This window comes from Quercus suber, unplaced genomic scaffold (genome assembly GCF_002906115.3).
Source record: "Quercus suber isolate HL8 unplaced genomic scaffold, Cork oak 2.0 scaffold_441, whole genome shotgun sequence".
Lineage (NCBI taxonomy): Eukaryota > Viridiplantae > Streptophyta > Magnoliopsida > Fagales > Fagaceae > Quercus > Quercus suber.
Genome location: NW_027069892.1, coordinates 263,743 through 283,023, shown reverse-complemented (window position 1 = coordinate 283,023; position 19,281 = coordinate 263,743). Strand labels below are relative to the sequence as shown.

Here is a 19,281-nt window from a genome sequence, read left to right as displayed (position 1 = left end):
CCATAAGAAATGTGGGAGGAGAATAGATTCTCGAAAACTTTCCAATTAGGCCTTTGTTTTTGTATGATGACTGATGAGTTTTTATTGGGTTTTGAATAGTCTTTTTTAGAGGAGATCTGATGTAATAACCCTTCATTATGTTCTACCAAAAGGACAGGTGTAATAAAATATTTTTGTTTTGGAATAGGTTTGGATGATTTTTTCTTGTATAATGACTTATCATGGGTTCTGAATTGTTTGACTAAAGGAGATCAGGTGAAATATCCCTCATTAGCCACAACTCTATCTCGATATATTTCTAGAGCCCTGTGAGGTGGTTTGGGTGGCTAAGGACCAGCTGAGCCATAACTAGAGCAATGCATCTGAGATAGATCTATGGATACTTGGAGAAAGTAGCAGATACTTTTGCTAGATTTCTTGTGCATTGGAAGTTGTTAGAACTTAGAATTATTATTGAATGATTAAATTCACCATTTCCTATCCCCCCCAAAAAAAAAAAACACAGTTTTGTCACTCCTATATGAAAAATTAAGAGGAATCTTGGAAAGAAACTACCCTTCCATTTCTCTCCGTTACAGATGTCCTTTAAACCTTCTTTCTAATGGGATAGACTCTGCAAGATCAATTGTGTGTCAACAAAGAAAACTGTAGATATTTCATCAATCCACATATTAACAGGAGATGTAAATGATCCAATCATCAATCTTTAATCAGAAACCAGAAGCAGTGTTCTATGAACTATTTTATTCTAAAAAGAACAAGGAAAACCTGAGGATGCAATTATCAGATAAATCTTTTTGAAATGATCGTATGTATAATGAGGATACATAAAACACAAACACTTTCTAGCTAAAGTGACTTGTAGCTGGTTCATAATTTCTCTAAAAAAAACAATCTCCTATTTATGGGCATAATATAAAACTCTTATCCTTTATCTTCTAATTTCCAAAAGCAATTTACAATATGTAATGCTTGTGCATGTACCTCTAGGTCTGATTGAAGAAGCAACTTCAGTTTTCACTGGAAGCACATCTGAGGCAGGATTTGACTTCCCTGCACAATTTTTTTACATGAGAAAAATTTTCCAGGCCAGGAGAGTGAATGTGATTTTGTGTGTGTGTGTTTGTGTGTGTGTGTGTGTGAGAGAGAGAGAGGGACCTCTCCACACACACACACAGTACTCATGACATGGATGAGGTGTAATGCAATAATAAATTGATATACACAGTCTGACATTGCATGAATTTGAGAACTCTAAATATCTCAAATTCTTTTATTTGAGAAAAATTGCTCACAAGATATGTTAAAATTGCCTTACCTATTTTGATGAGATTACTATTCTAGAATTATCCAAAAGCAGGATCTATAAATACACTTTCTATAAACATTGGCATTCAACATAGTTAGAATGTGGTATACAGTATGCTTAATATACATTGCCAGCCTCTAAGTAACAGCATTACCTTGTGAACTGATGGTACCCAACAAACGTAAATGTCCAACATTTTCCAATAAATCAACATCTGGGGGATAATGTGGAGAACATAAAATTTCATATAGACATTTTGAACTCATAATTTCCAGCATTTTATAAGTGCTTTTATTACTTTTGAAAGCAAATTGTGTACTTTCAAAATGCAACCCACATGGCATCAAAGAGAATTGGCCCAAATCCATGCGGTTTGTATTCTAGATGTCATAATTCTGAAGAACGTAAGGTGACAAGTGAAAAAAGAAAGCGTCAAGAAGTCCAGCTTACTCAAAAGAAACTGCCAGTAGATCCCTGCTACCTCACCCTCCAAGCCTCCAAATATAATCCTTTTTTTTTCCCATTAAGGTAATTCCATATCCATCCTTTCATGTTATAAAGATACAAGGAGAATTGCAAGTGAAGTCGAAAAACATTGATCCAATGTGACTAACCAAAAGGCTTACTTTGCTCAAGTAATACATCCCTGCTACCTCACCCTCCAAGCCTCCAAATATAACCCTTTTTCCATTAAGGTAATTCCATATCCATCCTTTCATGTTATAAAGATATAAGGAGAATTGCTAGTGAAACCAACTTACATTGATCCAATGAGACTAACCAAAAGGTTTACGAGCCTTTGCTCAAGTAGTAATGGGGTAGAGTGGGATGTAGCTTCAGTCCTACCTAGACAAAACAAAAGGGGAAAAAGGAACAGAAGTGTGGGAAAAAGAAAGCACTGTTTTCTGAGAGGCAAAGCCAACAGCCAAAACATTACCCCACTTCCATTTACTTGACAGAACATATATATATATATATATAAAAACGAACCCGTCCATCATTCTTGCTTCCTAACTTTTCAGACAATTATAAATATGCAAGTAAATTGATGGTAATTCATTTTACTGCAATTTATTTTTCTGTAACACCTATAATTTCCTTGTCTTTTGTTTCCTTTTCTCCTCTATTATAATTTTATAAGTCTCAATAACTTCACTTGTAACACAACTTGTTGTCATGACTGAGTCAACTTCCTAGAAAGCAAACTCTGCGTTAATCTTCATATCAGTTAACAGATAAAACACAATGGGTAACTCCGGATTTAAAATTCTCAAAGACATGGAAACTTCAAATAAAATTCCAATTTGGTCATCAAGCTGATATTATAAATGGTCTGCCTTGGCTATATATCATATCTCCTTAGGGGATAGCAGATAAACAAACAGCTGACCAATTAAACATTCATCTGATACCTTTCCAAAGTCACTCACTCTTTTAGGTTAAAAGTTAGTTGAATACAATCAACTCATTATTCAAAGCCAAAGGTGTCCCATCACAAATACATTATGACTACTTCTCCACAGCTTGTAAAATTAAGTCAGAAGGTTGCTCCAAAACTATTGTCATAGTTTGAAAATGACTCGACATAAATAGGCTATATGAGATAAATTCACCCACTTCGGTAGCATATGTAAAGAATGCTACCTAAGTTTTCAATAAATGCATGCAAACTGCTGTGAACCTAACATAACTATCATCATTTGCATGCACCAGGGACGGACACAGGTGCAGGGCAAAGGGGGCCCGGGCCCCCCCTGGGTCCAAAAAAAAAAATTTCTAGTATGTAAAATTTTAAAAAAAAAAGGTTTGGGCTCCTTTGTTTTTAGCTTGGCCCCCCCTTGGTTTTTAGTTCAAGCCCTCCAGCCAGCCAGCCCAAGAGTTTTCAAAAGCCCATGAAAACCTTAAAAAAATATATATTGTATAAATCTATTTATAATAATAATAATATAATATATAATAATGTGGTTTATATTAGAATATTAGATTATCTATTTATATCTGATAATAGTAGGAGGACAAATAATTTTTTAATTGTTTGATTTGATCTAATTGCACTTAAATAGTAATTTGCACTTCATTGCTCACACTTTTTTTTAACAAAAATTATTGTATAAATCTTCAAAATTTCATACCTATTAATCAATTTTTTATCCTTAGAAAAGCTCTAAAATGTAAAAAGGTAAGTTCAAACCTATTAACCTAAGTACAAATAATTTAGTACAGTGAAAAAAATGTAGGCACAAGTTTACTTAAAGTTAGTTTGTGAAATAAAGTAATTTAATTTTGGCCATAATTTGGGCCAAATTAACTTGAGTTTTTTTGCATTTTGAACCAATGTAGGCTTAACCTATTAACACAATGTAGGCATAACTAACTTGCTCCTTCTAAGAAAATTTCCTGGCTCCGCCAGTGACTATATGGATGTGCGTTTGAATTTTTTTTTTTTTTTCGCTTATCTCCGGCCCCCCCAAACTTAAAATCCTGCGTCCGTCCCTGGCATGCACACCAGGGTAGAATAAAACATTTTATCTGGTGTAAATGACTCACGACATCAAACATGCCAAGAAAGTGCTGGCAACAGAGGTACTTACTTGACGGAAGAGAATCATCTTCTCTTTTGTATGCAAATTCTTCAATGTCAGGTAGGCCACAGAGCTGCATAGAAAAAGTTGATCGTGATTTTATATGGAAAGAAACCACTGACCTTCTGAACACAAATATGAGCATTAATATGGCCCTGTAGAGTTTAAGTTTTCTAGGAGAAAAAAAATCAAATCATAAAACTTATTCCAAAATGAAACATGGGTACTCCAATAAATTTAGCATAAAAATTTGCAAAATTAGATAAGGCTAATTTTATAAAATATAAAACGAAAACCCCATTCTCTATGGAATTCTGTTCCAGTTGTTGAGACTAAACAATCATTGTTTCTTTCATGAATAATCATAAAATACTAATAGTAACTATAAAAGGCAGAGACATACATTCAAAAAACAAAAAACAAAACAAACCCATGTCACATTAACACTAAATCAAACATCAAACAACTAAGAAACAGATTTTGAATTCAAGAGAACTAAAAATATTCATACTTTCTTGCTATTGGATTCTGCTTCATGACCCTCCTCTTTAACTTGTATCATCTTTTTCACTCTCTTTTTCCTCGCATAAACATGTTGTTCTGGGACAGAACCGCCATTGGAAGATTCAGAACCTGGAACTCCTTAAAAAAACAGAACACAAAAAAAGACAGTGAAATGGGATTGTATTTTAAGAGCATATATATGTGCATTGTAGAAGTAAGAGAGAACAATGACCTGGGTTTGGGTCTGAAATGGGCACTTGGGTTTTGGAATGGAGGAGTTTGGAAGAGAGTGTTGTGTTGGGTTTGGACATGGCGCCGAACAATCGGATTCGACTAAAACCAAAAGCAAGTGAAGAAGTGCACAAGTTAGTTCCTAGGAGAATGAGGGACATTTTCTTTTCTTGGGTTTTGGAGGGACGCAAGGACAGTGTCAGAATAAATCTAATATAGTTTATTTATTTATTTATAAATTTAAATTAAGGTTTGTGTTGATGTTACATTAATCTTTTTAATTATAGGATTTAATGGATTCATTAATCTTTTTAATTGTCAAATTATTTATTACAAGAGTAACTAATGTGATAAATTCAAGTGTAAGAGATGATTTTGTTAAAATTATCAAAAATGAAAAAATTTAAATGTACAGAAGTTAAAGAAATCAAGAGTCTTTGTAGCTCCAATGATATTTTTTGGTGTTTTGAGATTTCAATAAAAATATTTATGGTTCAAAACTTCAAATATTCCCTCGTCGTTTATCGGATTATAAGAAAAAATAAATAAATAAATTATTCATTATTGTAACAACTAACAACTGAGCTAAACTTAAATTATACATATGTAAACCTCAATTTAGTTTCTCTTTCTTTGGCGTTGTAACTTGTAACCTAGTCAGGTTCCTTTTTTTTTTCTACCTTCATAATGTGATAATTATAGTGATGGAGGTAATGGATTTCAACTATGGACTCCTTCATTGGAAACACAAACACCAAAGGTGTTTTAGTTACAAAGGTCTTGACTAATAGGTGCTTAATTTTTTTTATAGAATAAATAGGTGCTTGATTAAATTCAATAATGTGGGTGTATTAATCGTCAAATAGTGAATTTATCCAGTCCTATGTGTCATGTTCTTGCTTGATCATCTTCTAAATCCATACTAGCCGTTATTAAATTCATTAGGACCTAGCTCTTTAATCCACTATCTACAAATTTATTGTACTGAGCTCACTAGGCTATCACCCCATTCATCTTTGGGCTTGGGCCGCAAATTGTGTCCTTCCAATTGGCGCCATCACGAGTCACGAGATATAAACACCTCCCAGAGCAATCAAAGTTATCAAAGGTCTCTGTTTAAGGCAATGATTAGTTAAAAAGATCCAAACGCACCAAAACGCTAATCAGAAAATTCAAAAAAATGTCATCACTCCCGAGAATCCATTATTATCACAATAAGCGGTTACAAGTAAAGGAATCTCGGTACCTTATACCAACTTACATTTGAACCTTTATCCCAATACCCAATTGGACTTGTTATGTAGTGACAATATCTCATTTTTAATGACACATCGCTTTTTTTGTAAAAAAAAAAAAAAAAAAATTAAATCTAGAAAATGTGGTGAATTAGTCAATGCACTAATAGAGGAACCTAAAGGGTTTTACTCTATAACAAATATGCAAAGTAATTTAAAAAAACAAACACCCATTAGCATGCACGCATATGCAAAAATACACTAAATACACATGAGATCATGTGCAAATAGTAGTTACCCTATGTGGTTTGGGCTTTTTATGATTTGGTCCATAAAATTTCACTTGTTACATTTATATTGTTAAAATTAGGACTAAAATAAAAATTGATATAGCCTTGTCACAATTTTAGTCTACTAAGGGTCGGTTCAGTTGGATAAAAATAAGGAGAACATAAAAAGAGGGATAGCAAAATGGTTTTGGGAATTGTTTGGTTATGGTGAAAAATTTGAGAAATTTTGATGAGGCCTACATATTTTATTTCGAGACCCACCAAAATATTTTCTCTCCGATTTGGAGGAAAAACTTGAATGATTTTAGCGGAACCAAATCACTTACTTTCCTGTCCTCCTACACCTTTGTTGTAACATTGATCGTCTCTGTCTCTTTAATTTTGTTCTTCTTCTTCTTTTCGTCCTTTTCTTTCTTTCTTGGTTTGTTGACTTTGTTCTTTTCCTATTCTTTCTCTCTTTTTCCACTAATACTGTTTTCTTTTTTCTTCTTTTGGTTGATGTCGTCTACCTTTTTTTTTTTTCTTTCTTTTTATGCTTGTTCAGATTCAATCTTTGTGCTTTTCTTCTTCTTCTTTTTTCCCCCCATTTTTTTATTAAAAAAAATGTAACAAATATAATAACAAAGAGAGAGAAAAATATAATAAGTATAATGTTATAATTTTTATAAAATGTTATTTTATTAATTTTAATTAATAAATTAGTATTATTTTATTATTATGAAATAAGGACTTAAGAGATCGAGTTTTCTTTGATTTTGAAGCATCCATTATCAAAAAGATCCCACTGTGTCGATCCATACAAGATGACATACTAATCTGGCCTTTAATCCGAATGGGGTCTATTCGGTCAAGTCGGGTTATAGATTCTTGCAAGACTCAAGCCTAGCCCGTCAACCAAGCTCATCAAACTCAAACCCCTTGAAACAACTCTGGAAGCATCTCTGGAGTCTTGATGTTCCTAATAAGGTGAAACACCTGATTTGGCGAGCATGCAAGGACGCACTCCCCACCAAGAAAAACCTTGTTCGACGTAAAGTTGTCTCTGACAGCCTTTGTGAGATGTGTAAGCAACACGAAGAAGATACTCTGCACACCCTCTATCACTGCCCGGAACTGTAGAGCCTATGGATGACGACACCGGCCTGGAACCAAGACATCCTCAAGCAAAAAACGTGCTTCACTGACTTTATTGTTTCTGTTTTTGTAGGTCTGAAGGAACCCGAGCTCCTCATGGTGGTTTTATGGAATTTGTGGAAGTGTAGGAATAATCTTCGCTTAGGCAAGCCTACAATACCACTTAATAGGGTGCTGGAGCATTCTCGGGAGCAACAGATTAAGTCCCACTCCAGCCCCTTACCATCAACCACACCGAGGAGTAATCAGCTAGTTACCTGGACACCACCTCCTGAACATTGGTATAAATTGAACTTTGACGGAGCCACATTCGTAGACATGGACAAAGCAGGTCTCGGGATCTGTTTTCTTTTTTCTTCTTTTGTTTGATGTCGTCTACCTTTTTTTTTTTTTTTTTTCTTTCTTTTTATGCTTGTTCAGATTCAATCTTTGTGCTTTTCTTCTTCTTCTTTTTTCCCCCAATTTTTTTATATAAAAAAATGTAATAAATATAATAACAAAGAGACAGAAAAATATAATAAGTATAATGTTATAATTTTTATAAAATGTTATTTTATTAATTTTAATTAATAAATTAGTATTATTTTATTACTATGAAATAAGGACTCAAGAGTAAATTTACACAAACTACATTTTCTATCATCCTGTTTTTCTTCTCAACAAAAAAATGAGTGTTCCGTTCCTCCCCTTTTACACTCTTCAAACCAAACAACATGAAAGAAAACTAGAATATTTCTCCCTTCCCATTTTTTATTCCCCACTTTTTTATCTCTCCAACCAAACGGGCTTTAAGATTCATTTACTATGTGATTCTTTAAAAAATATATATATTTAGTACATATAGTGATACAATTAGGTTGACATCCAAAAGAGGGGTTAAGTTTTTTTTTTTTTTGGAAACTAAAAGAGGGATAAAGTGATATATGTCATGCGTGTGTGAAATGTAAAAAGGCTTCTATCAAACGTATGCTGCAAGATTATCCTAAATTACCATTAGTTCACAATTGATTACCTCTCATCATAAAGAACCCCCCTCCCATTTTGATCGTCTAATTATTATTTGTTTAACAGTTCCAATATGATTCCCACATTTTTTTAGTTTATTCATAAAAAAAATATTTAATAAGAAATAAGAATATATATAAGTAAATTAGAAATTGGTTGAAATGTCCCGGAATTTAGTCCAAGATGAAACGAATGGGTTTCTTGTTCTAATTTATATTTAGCCCACGAAATTTCATTTGTTACATTTATACCATTAACATTTGAGCTAAAATGAAATTGATATGGCCTTGCCACCATTTTAGTATGCTAAGTTTCAGTTACTACATTATTTTACAATATAAAAGTTTCATTTACTACATTTAGTATCCCTAAAGTTTCTATTAAAAAATGTCTTGCGTATATAAAATTTTAAATGACTTTTATCAAACGTATGCTGCAATATTATCCTAAACTACCATTACTCCATAATAGGTAGATGAGTCTAGCATATTGTTAAAAATAAAATTAAAAAAAAAAATTCAGTTAGATGTAAAATAAAAATTTTTTTTTTTTTTTTTTTTTTGCTTTCAGCCGTATAAATTCACCTTTTCGGTACTGTGCGGCTACTGTTCAATGAACAGTAGCCGCACTTGTTGACTTTAGATAATAAACAGTACATTTTTACACTGTTCACGGACCCACAATTTTCACTTTTCAGCAACTTTTTCATTAAAAATGGGTCCCACGATACTATTCACACATTTAAAAATTATTTTGCTACAGTGTTTTCAGTTTTCAGTTTTCAGTTTTCAGTTTTCAGCTGCATCCAAACAGGCCCTTAAGCCCACGAAATTTCATTTGTTACATTTATACCATTAACATTTGATCTAAAATGAAATTGATATGGCCTTGCCACCATTTTAGTATGCTAAGTTTCAGTTACTACATTATTTTACAATATAAAAGTTTCATTTACTACATTTAGTATCCCTAAAGTTTCTATTAAAAAATGTCTTGCGTATATAAAATTTTAAATGGCTTTTATCAAACGTATGCTGCAATATTATCCTAAACTACCATTACTCCATAATAGGTAGATGAGTCTAGCATATTGTAAAAAAAAAAAAATTAAATTCGGTTAGATGTAAAATAAAAATGTTTAGTATCAATGTTGTGAATTTCATTTCGGTCCATTTTAGTTTGTCTATTATAATAAAATATTTTGGAACCAATCAATTCCAATGTATCATTTTGGGATTACCACTAATATATATACAAAAGCAAACTTGAATTACCAATCAAAATTGGCCAAAATGACTCGAAATTTTGTTCATGATGGAATGAATGGGTTTCTTAGGGTCCGTTTGGATACAGTTGAAAACTGAAAACACTATAACAAAATAATTTTTAAATGTGTAAATAGTACTGTGGGACCAAATTTTTTTTTTTTAATAAAGTGGTTGTGGGTCCTATGAACAGCTCGTGAACAGTGCATAATGTCTTCTGCATAGTGTAATCCGCGTGCATGAACAGTGCGGGTTACTGTTCATAAGTCTAAATGCACTGTTCATGTCCCATGAATCGTGCAAGAGGCGCTAAAAAAAAAGAAAAAAAAGAAAGGCAAACGTAGGGGAAGAAAACGCAAATCCAAACGCTCACTTGTTATGGTTTGCTTACTAGTATGATATTTATCTGTTATTCCAATTGGAATGTGACATAATCCTTAACTACGGTTTACCACTAACCAATTATGATTAAATATTAATGTTTTCCCATCAAAAAAAGAAAACATTAACAGATGCCTTAAGGGCATTTGTTAGTGAATAATTTTAAAAAAGTTTTTATGGGAGAAAGAAAAAAAAAAGTTAATGTTTTAACAATTTTTGTATTTATTATAAAAGAGGTGTTAAAATTTCTCTAAAATGATTTGTTAACGATTGCCTTAAAAGCACCCTTAATAAATTGGCTTTTTATTTTGAAATTTTTTTTTTACATTCTTAAATAATTTATATTTTTCAAATTAGGCCAAAATACAAAACTTATATTCTAAGTTTTTCTAGAATTCATTTCAGTCCTCTAGTTTTATTTTTATTAATTTCAGTCTTTTAAGTTTCAGATTTATTCAATTAAAGACTTTACATAAACTTTTGTTAAAATTTTTTGGAAAAAAAAAATATAGAAAACATTATTCAATCATTAATTGAATTTTTTTAATTAAAAAAATTTGAAGAAAATTTTAAAAAATTGGAAAATTAACCACACCTCATAACAAAAATTGATGAAAAAGTGAAAGTTAAAGCATTGAAATAAATAGAGGATTGAAATGAATTTTGATGAAATACAAATAATGAGTTTTGCATTTTAATTTTCAAATTATTTTGATTAAAAAAAAAAACTTGCAACAAGAATTAATTAATGTCCACGCTCTCTCTCTCTCTCTCTCAAAAAAGAAAAAACGTACTGGTAGTGAAATCAATATTGGGAAATGGAAATCTGAATCATCACGAAAAAAATAAAAATAAAAAGGGGGCCCGCCAAAGACGCAGAAAGCCTGAAAAGTGAAAAATGGAAGCGCACGATATTCGTGTATGGGGTGGGGTTGATTTTTATTTATTTATTATTTATATTTCGAAAGTTCAATTAAATTCCCACTACTATTGTCTTCTCTATTTCATAATAAATAGACTGCCACTACTCTCAGTCTCAGTGTCTCACAGACTCACACTCACACTGTGAAGGGGGGAAAAAAAAAATCACTCTCTCTCACTCACTATCTCACACTCCAACTATAACAAATTTCAAGCCCTAGAAAACTTTGAATTTGGCGGAGAGAGAGAGAGAGATGGGAGAATTGGAAGAAGCGTGTCCAACAGAGGACGCGGTTTTGGCATTGTTGGAGTACCTGGTTTCCCCAATGCTTCCTTCCGCGAAATCTATTAACCACACTCCTTCACTCTCTCAGCAACAATCTGTCGCCAAACAGGTCTCCAATTCTTCTTCTTCTTCGCTTTTTGCCTTTCTTATGCACACGCACAATAACACAAACACTTGGTGTGCCTTTTTATGTATTCTATTTCTATACGTCTATGTTGATTAACATTTACACTTCGTTTTGGGAGTTTAATAAAGAAATGTAGCTAGTAAATCATAAAGTAATGGAAATGAATGGAATGTTGTTAAAAAACCTTGTTTGGATCTTTAAAAAAAAATGGTAACTAAACTTGTTTGGAGTAACATAGAAGGAAATGTTGGAATCGTTTTATAACAATATTACTATTTTACTCATATTTTTAAATAAATTTTTTGTACATGTATGGGTATTTTGGGAATTTTTGTGAAAATTTTGTTAAACCCAATTTCATTCTAAGATTTTGAGGGAATATAAAGTAGTGATTGTTCTCTCCCACTTAAACTTTCAAAAATTAATTTGGATATAAATTTTGGAGTTAAAAGTATGGGAATTAGAGCAAATCAATGTTTAAATTCACCATTTTTGTAACAATTTTAGCTTCTGAGACAAACGGTAGTTTTTCATGGTATTAGAGTAGGTAGTCGTGATCTTGATTCTTGTCTCTAGTCTCCACTCTACATTTAATTTGAAAAATTAAAAATCGCACATGGTGGGGCCCACTTAATTAAGTGGAGTACTATAAATGTGTACTTTCTCTCACACATAATAGTAGGTTTCACTAATTAAATTTATGGTGGGACCCATGCAATTCATGTGAGAGAGGGAGTACGCATTTGTAGTACTCCGGGAATATTCTATAATTTCTCCCCATACGTGAGGATAGTGTTAGACTGATGGTCAAATGATTAAATAGAATAAGATTGGGCTTCGTAAATTTACAATGTAGATATTGAAAATGAACTTGCCAGTCCTTGGATATATGGTTTGACGTAAGCGAATATTTGTAACAAGAGATGAATGATGAATCCCAATTTTAGAATGAGTGGTCGTTCTGTACAGTGTCTATTCCAGGATCCAAACAAATCCGATCTTAACTTAATTTCACCAATTAGTTTTTTGAGAGGATTATTATTGTTGCATCCACAAGGAATGATTTTTTCAGTCCAAAATAACAAAAATTTAAGCAAAAGAATTGTTCTTACAGCATATATTTCTTTCTATGGAGCCCATAAATGATATCTCCGTTCTACTATATGAAGTTAATATGTTGAAGTATTTCCGACTCTAGTAGATGTAATAGGAAGGACAATTTAGCAAGTGGGCTAGTTGCTATTGCCAGGAGGCTATATGCTCTTATTACATTCCTACACCCACATTTACACCACCATTGCACACTCATACTGATGTTTTCAATTATATGTAATCCCTACACCTCCACTTGACTGCTTGTTTTTTGCTTTTAAAATTGATTTCCTATAGATGCATGCTGCTGTGTTACTGTACAACTACTACCTCAGGAAACAGAATCCACAGCTGGAAGTTTTGGGTTTTGAGGCCTTTTGCAAGTTGTCTGTAGTTCTGAAACCAACTTTGTTGGCACATATGAAGCTCATGCAAAGTTCTGATGATACTGAAATGGATGACTTGAAGAAACAGCTTTCAGAAACAGAGAAAAGAATTATGGAAGCATGTGATATATCTGCAAGTTTGGATGCTTCAAAAGATGTCCCAAACATAGAAGGATGGCCAGTATCCAAAGTTGCAGTGCTCTTGGTTGACTCCAATAAGGAGAACTTCTTTTTGCGATTCAGTTCCATCACGCAGGGAGTTTGGTCAGTAATTGAAAAAGACGTGGATATCTCCAACCCCCCTTTAGAAGGTATGGTGGATGCAAATCAGTCGAACAAAAAGAAAAGATTCATTAGAAAACCTTCAAAAGATGAATCGAGTGTTGATGAATCTGGTTTGCTCCAGCTTGCATATGCAGCTGTTAAGGAAGCAACAGGTATGTTATCTTCCTTACATATTAAACAGGTAGATGAATAAATCGTTAAATTTTGACACTGCAGTGGAACATTTTTTTATCTTTTGTAACCATTTTAATCGGATAATATCCCTACTGGATTCTCTTTTTTTGTTGCTTTGCCACCCATATGTCATCTGGCTTTTCTGATAAAACTATAAAATGACAGCAGGATTGGTTTGAAAATTATGTTTCCAATCTTGGGGAAAACATGCTGATTCAGTAACATGGATGTATCAGAATTTTATTTTTGCCTTTAATGTTATTTTCCCAATATTATTTTTAAAATTGATTCTGTATACGCCTGACATGAAACATCTATCTCTTCATATATTAGTGAAATGGATTTACTTATAGCAATGGTAATATTGCTATAATCCAAAATTCAAATGTTGCTGTAAATGAAAATGTGATTATTCATTATTTTTATATTTATGAACGTATGAGATTTGCCTACCCTTGTTTCATTCCATTATGTGTGGCATGGGATTAGAACCTCACAGCCATAATCATCTCTTTGAATTATCATTTTTGGTGCTTGTAAGACCTGTTATCATTCTCCAACATTGATCTTACATTTTTACTGTGGCATTAACAATCTTGTTTAAATCATTTTGGATGGCATTACTTGAATATTGTTGAGGCTTCGCTGGGATTTCACATTTGTGATTCTGTTGTACTTTAGGCTTTTGATTATTTTGATATTTCATGAATATATATTGCAAATTTTTTTTGGGGGGAAAAGTATTAAATCCTATAAATTTCCTATGGAGCAGCCTATCTAATAAGGAAATAATGGTAATTGGTCTCAGTTACATATTAATCAATTTTGAACCATTTGGTGACAGGAGGGTGGAAGTTGAAGCCAATGAGCTAAGGTGGAGGATGAGGTCATGGGTTCAAGACCCACTGGTTGTGTGTGTTGTTACCAATCAATTAAAAAAATAAAAAAGAAGTGCAGAAGTTGAACCATTTTTAGTTTTGTAAGGATGAAGCACTTTGTTCATGTATCAATGTTTTAATGTGAAACAAACCCCAAAGGAGGTGTGGAATGCCATTGGGCCATTGCCTTTTTAATGTAAAATTAATGTTGGTTATTTTCCTTGCAGCTATATTTGACCAACTTAAATTTAATTTCTTGCTGTGAATATGACATTTAATGGCAGTATCAATTGGCAGCCGAATCGTTTAGGAATTACCTGGCTCATAATTAGCACTTGTTAGAGCTTTTTAAAAAAACATCAGAATTTTTTTTTTGTCTCCAGATACTTGCAGATAATTGAATATGATTCTTGTATCTGGAACAGGTATCAATCAGACTGATCTTATGGTCTCAGAAAGGCATGCTGTATATTCTCTCAGCAAAGAAAAGACAGCTGCTTGCTTTTATATAATGCAATGCATCAAATCAGTCAATGAGGATGTTGATCGAGTTCCCATTAAAGATACCATTGACAGGTTTGGCACTAGGCGGAAACTTTTATGTGTGCATGTGTATGTATGTTGTGTCATTTTCTTCTTCCCCCGTCAATTCCCACACCACCTCCCCCACCCCCCGCGCTCCAGTAGGGGGTGCATTTGGAAGTATGATTGGGTCCAAACACAAACTATTGAATAAAAATGGGTTACATGTGTTCTAAAATTTCAAACTAGTTTATCAATCAATCTACCTGACACCTGTATTGGATTTTGTATCTATTTTTAATAAAAAAATGTGTGTTACAAACTAGGTTCAGAATATCCCTATAAGACAATGGAAGAGAATTGCATGGGGACTCACATCTAGTGATTCCTTTCCATCGTTCATAGACTCTTTTTTCTTGTACATAATTTCTAGTTGTTTTGTAATCCTTCTGGCTATTTTGTGCCTTTTTGCATGAAAGTTTTTTCAATAAATTATTCACCTAAAAAAAAAAAAAGAGAATGGAAGAGAAGCTGTTTCTTGTTCTTATATTGTATTTCTTTGCTTGAGGTAGATTAATGTGGGAGGTTTCTGTTTTTGTGTTTCATGTTCAAATTTTGTGCCTTTGCTTTATTTCTGTTTTGTTCACATCTCTCCGGGGTTTCAATTTTTCCTTATAACTCCTTAAGACTTTCATATTTGTGAAGTTGATCTGTATATTAAAATTCAGTCAGTTTGAGCGATCGCATGTGTTCAAGTGCATGCACGATTATTATACAAAATTCATTTTAAATTTTTTTATGAAAATTACTTAAAATTTAAAAAATTTAAATTTAATAAAAACATATATAAAATTATCCCCCCTCCCCCCCCAGGGCTCCGGTAGGGGGTGCATTTGGAAGTATGATTGTGTCCAAACACAAACTATTGAATAAAAATGGGTTACATGTGTTCTAAAATTTCAAACTAGTTTATCAATCAATCTACCTGACACCTGTATTGGATTTTGTATCTATTTTTAATAAAAAAAATGTGTGTTACAAACTAGGTTCAGAATATCCCTATAAGACAATAGAAGAGAATTGCATGGGGACTCACATCTAGTGATTCCTTTCCATCATTCATAGACTCTTTTTTCTTGTACATAATTTCTAGTTGTTTTGTAATCCTTCTGGCTATTTTGTGCCTTTTTGCATGAAAGTTTTTTCAATAAATTATTTACCTAAAAAAAAAAAAGAGAATGGAAGAGAAGCTGTTTCTTGTTCTTATATTGTATTTCTTTGCTTGAGGTAGATTAATGTGGGAGGTTTCTGTTTTTGTGTTTCATGTTCAAATTTTGTGCCTTTGCTTTATTTCTGTTTTTTATTTTCCATTTGATTTTACTTCCTGTTCAGTTTTGTGCCTTTGCTTTATTTCTGTTTTGTTCACATCTCTCCGGGGTTTCAATTTTTCCTTATAACTCCTTAAGACTTTCATATTTGTGAAGTTGATCTGTATATTAAAATTCAGTCAGTTTGAGCAATCGCATGTGTTCAAGTGCACGCACGATTATTATACAAAATTCATTTTAAATTTTTTTATGAAAATTACTTAAAATTTAAAAAATTTAAATTTAATAAAAACATATATAAAATTATTATTGTTTTAAATTTTTTTTTGAGTTGATTTTGTATTAAGATGTAAAATTAAGATGAAAAGTGAAAACTCAAGTAATGTTAGGTAATCCTCTCTGATTTGCCACCTCCAACCCGATATTGATGGAATCCACATCTGCATTCGTTATCCACCAAATTTTGTAGTTTTTAGACAACACCTTGCAATTCTCAAACATAGTTGGTTTGGTATGGTTATGAACCAGGCTTATACTAGCCGATATAATACAGAATCAAGGGCGAGGATGATGTGGGTGAAATTGGAGCAATGGGACGGTCCCACACGATGAGGACTTTAATATGGTCCCAGGTGACGTGTTTCCTTAAATGTATAACAAAGCTGGCATTCTTGTAGGTGTTTAGGACATTGTCTGAGACAATGAAGATAGTGGCGAGTACAATAACACACTTGTTTACTAGCCGATATAATACAGAATCAAGGGCGAGGATGATGTGGGTGAAATTGGAGCAATGGGACGGTCCCACACGATGAGGACTTTAATATGGTCCCAGGTGACGTGTTTCCTTAAATGTATAACAAAGCTGGCATTCTTGTAGGTGTTTAGGACATTGTCTGAGACAATGAAGATAGTGGCGAGTACAATAACACACTTGTATAGACCCTTAATCTTAATGTCTCTTAATAGAACTAGGAGTCCTACTTTGACTAGTAAACCAATCCTTAATGAATCAAATCAAAGGCCACACATAACGACCCATAAACTAGCTAAGACTTTTTAATATAAAACCCATGGCCCATACCCAACAATTGTAGAGATACTAAAGTACCCTTGACTCTAGAATAACCAGATAAAGCATAAAAACCTAATTAACAACCATGCACACTTTGAAAAAAAAAATTTAATTTATTTTTTTTACAAGTGACAGCCACGCACACATATTCTGGGGCTTTGCCTTAACCTTTGGCTTCCGAAGTGGATATTGTTTCTCTAACTGTACTCTATGGTTGCACTGTCACCTTTCTAGCTGTTAAAGAATTTCTCTTCTATTTACAAACAATGTTTTTGCATCTGTCTTGCAAGACTAGGGTAACTATATATGTTGTGTCTATTACTATCTTCTTTATTATTACAACACATAAAAGTTTTATGCTTGCATCTTTGCAACAGTAGTTGATGGCATAAGCTGTTGATTTTCCTCACCTTTTGGATTGCAATGCGACATATGCTCAGGGTGGAATTACTTTCTTTGATGAAATTTCTTGATATATGTTACTTTAAGTTTAATGTGGATAATTAACTTGACTGTTAAATGATACTGAGAAGAAAATGACAAAGATGGGTAAATTAAGGGTTTATTTTATTTTATATATATTTTTTATATGATTTTAAAAATTCATTTGGTTGTTTTAGAGAGAAACTGTTCTGTCTATATTTACTGAATAATTGAGACACAGCTATGTAGGTTCCATTTATTGAAGGAAACACCAAATTTGATGCTTCTGCTTCAAGATAGAATATACGCTTTATGCTTAAAAATTTCTCATTATATAAACTGCTCTTTCTTGATCAACTGTTCATTTTGTTGTTTGACCTGAAATGTTTTTTGTTAGATACTTAATAACATAATCCACTATATATTTTCTGAATGAGCCTTTTTTTTTTGCTATTTAAATAGCTTGCAGGGAACTTTGGTCAGAAAAAGTTCCAGCAGATGGACGGTTAACCCGGCTGTTGAGTACTTCCATGTGCGTCCTTATGCTAGGATAGTGTCAACATGGCTTTCAAGGTGCACCTACTTTTTTTTCAGTCAAATTACCTTCATTACGGGTTATGATTTGAAAAGAAATGTTTTAGCTGCATGAAGTAGTTTCTAGTAAAGATTGTATCTCTTGGTTGTGGATTTGCTAGGGGTTCAGACTCACTTGAACGCTTGATGTCAAGATTTGGTGCTGTTGCATTTGTAAAATTATGAACTTTCCATTTTGGATCTTCAAAAAATTTAACCCTTCATTGAAAAATCTTGGATAAGATAAACACTGTCTGATGCAGATGTCATGTGTATTAATTTGTTTTTATTACAGAAGCACGCACGGCATATTTTTAATATGACTACATCAACAAGAATGGTTCATTATGCATACTTTGTTTATTTGCCGACACACAGAATGCCCTATGAGATGAATGCGTTTTTGTTCATAAGTAAACTCACTTTATTAAAACAAGGGGATAGTTCAAATACTCAGGATGTTTATTCAACTATTCCTAACTAATTACAATCTGAAATTCAAAATATGTAGAAATTCTATAAAGAACAAGTGCAGGGATACTGTCCATAGCATTCATCCAATCATACAATAATCTTAACAAAGACCATTTAATAATATGATGAGGATGGAATAGCCTTTTATTTTTGACCACCTGTGATGATGAAATCTTTCCTTGCCAGCATCTGAATCAATATCTTTGTCATAACCCAAGATACTCCCAATATTTCTAATAAAAAAGACCAATAGTCTTTAGCCACTGAAAAATGAAGTAAAAGAAGCTCAGTTGTCCCCCACTCTTCTTGCACATACGACACCACTATACTTCCCCTGTAAGATGCATTTGTTCATCAATCTGAAATTTTAGTCACATAATCATTTCTGCTTATCATTAAAAAGAGTGGTCACAAAGAAATGTCTTGGATTTCTTAGAACTCGAATTGTGAATTGTTTTTTTACTTTTTTAGTAATCCTTGTGCTTAGTTTGTTCTTAATTGAAACGAAGAAAACTGCTGAGTCACAAAAGTTTGTTTCAGTTAATCATTGACTGAGATTGCCCAATAAGAAGAATTCTTTATGGTTCAGAGGTGAGGAGCCTGAATAGTAGGACGAAATAGTTTTCTGAACTTGTATAGCTGGACTGCATGGAAATGGCTTTCTAGTTCTATCAACAGAAAATAATTCTATCTTTTTGTGTTGAAATGGAGAGTCAATTTCATGGTAAAGAATTGGTAGTTCAACTCTAAAGGTGAAGAGTGTCATGCCATTTAAAATTAGTTGTAATTCCTTATTTGGTG

General features: G+C 32.8%; 2 protein-coding genes across 3 annotated transcripts in view; one reads left to right on the top strand and one right to left on the bottom strand.

Annotated features, from left to right (window-relative positions):
- Positions 1-506: 506 nt before the first annotated feature.
- LOC136062689 (endonuclease III homolog 1, chloroplastic-like) lies at positions 507-4,818 on the bottom strand. Of its 2 annotated transcripts, none has more exons than XM_065762084.1 (5): positions 4,628-4,818; positions 4,403-4,524; positions 3,901-3,964; positions 985-1,053; positions 507-613 (listed from the first exon to the last, which is right to left on the bottom strand). In XM_065762084.1, the coding sequence occupies exons 1-5, from the start codon at positions 4,785-4,787 to the stop codon at positions 573-575; spliced, it is 456 nt and encodes a 151-aa protein (XP_065618156.1). In that variant the 5' UTR covers positions 4,788-4,818; the 3' UTR covers positions 507-572. The 2 variants fall into 2 exon arrangements, with proteins under 2 accessions (XP_065618156.1, XP_065618155.1); XM_065762083.1 differs by having other exon boundaries at positions 511-613; positions 4,403-4,533.
- A 6,068-nt stretch (positions 4,819-10,886) lies between these two features.
- LOC111996255 (uncharacterized) overlaps positions 10,887-19,281 on the top strand; it is a 19,788-nt gene continuing 11,393 nt past the window's right edge. The window contains exons 1-4 of the mRNA XM_065762078.1: positions 10,887-11,252; positions 12,660-13,185; positions 14,511-14,661; positions 17,896-18,006. Of these exons, the coding sequence (XP_065618150.1) occupies positions 11,112-11,252; positions 12,660-13,185; positions 14,511-14,661; positions 17,896-18,006 (929 nt within the window). The 5' untranslated portion in view covers positions 10,887-11,111. The remainder of the gene's footprint in view (positions 11,253-12,659; positions 13,186-14,510; positions 14,662-17,895; positions 18,007-19,281) is intronic.

Bases quoted from the DNA above. Each gene is read 5' to 3' on its own strand.
- LOC136062689 (XM_065762083.1), bottom strand. From the start codon at position 4,787: ATGTCCCTCATTCTCCTAGGAACTAACTTGTGCACTTCTTCACTTGCT. The intron at 3,965-4,402 runs GTATGAATATTT...TTTTCTATGCAG, and splicing joins CAGAATCCAATAGCAAGAAA to CTCTGTGGCCTACCTGACAT. The intron at 614-984 runs GTACATGCACAA...TTGATCTTGCAG, and splicing joins TTCTTCAATCAGACCTAGAG to AGTCTATCCCATTAGAAAGA.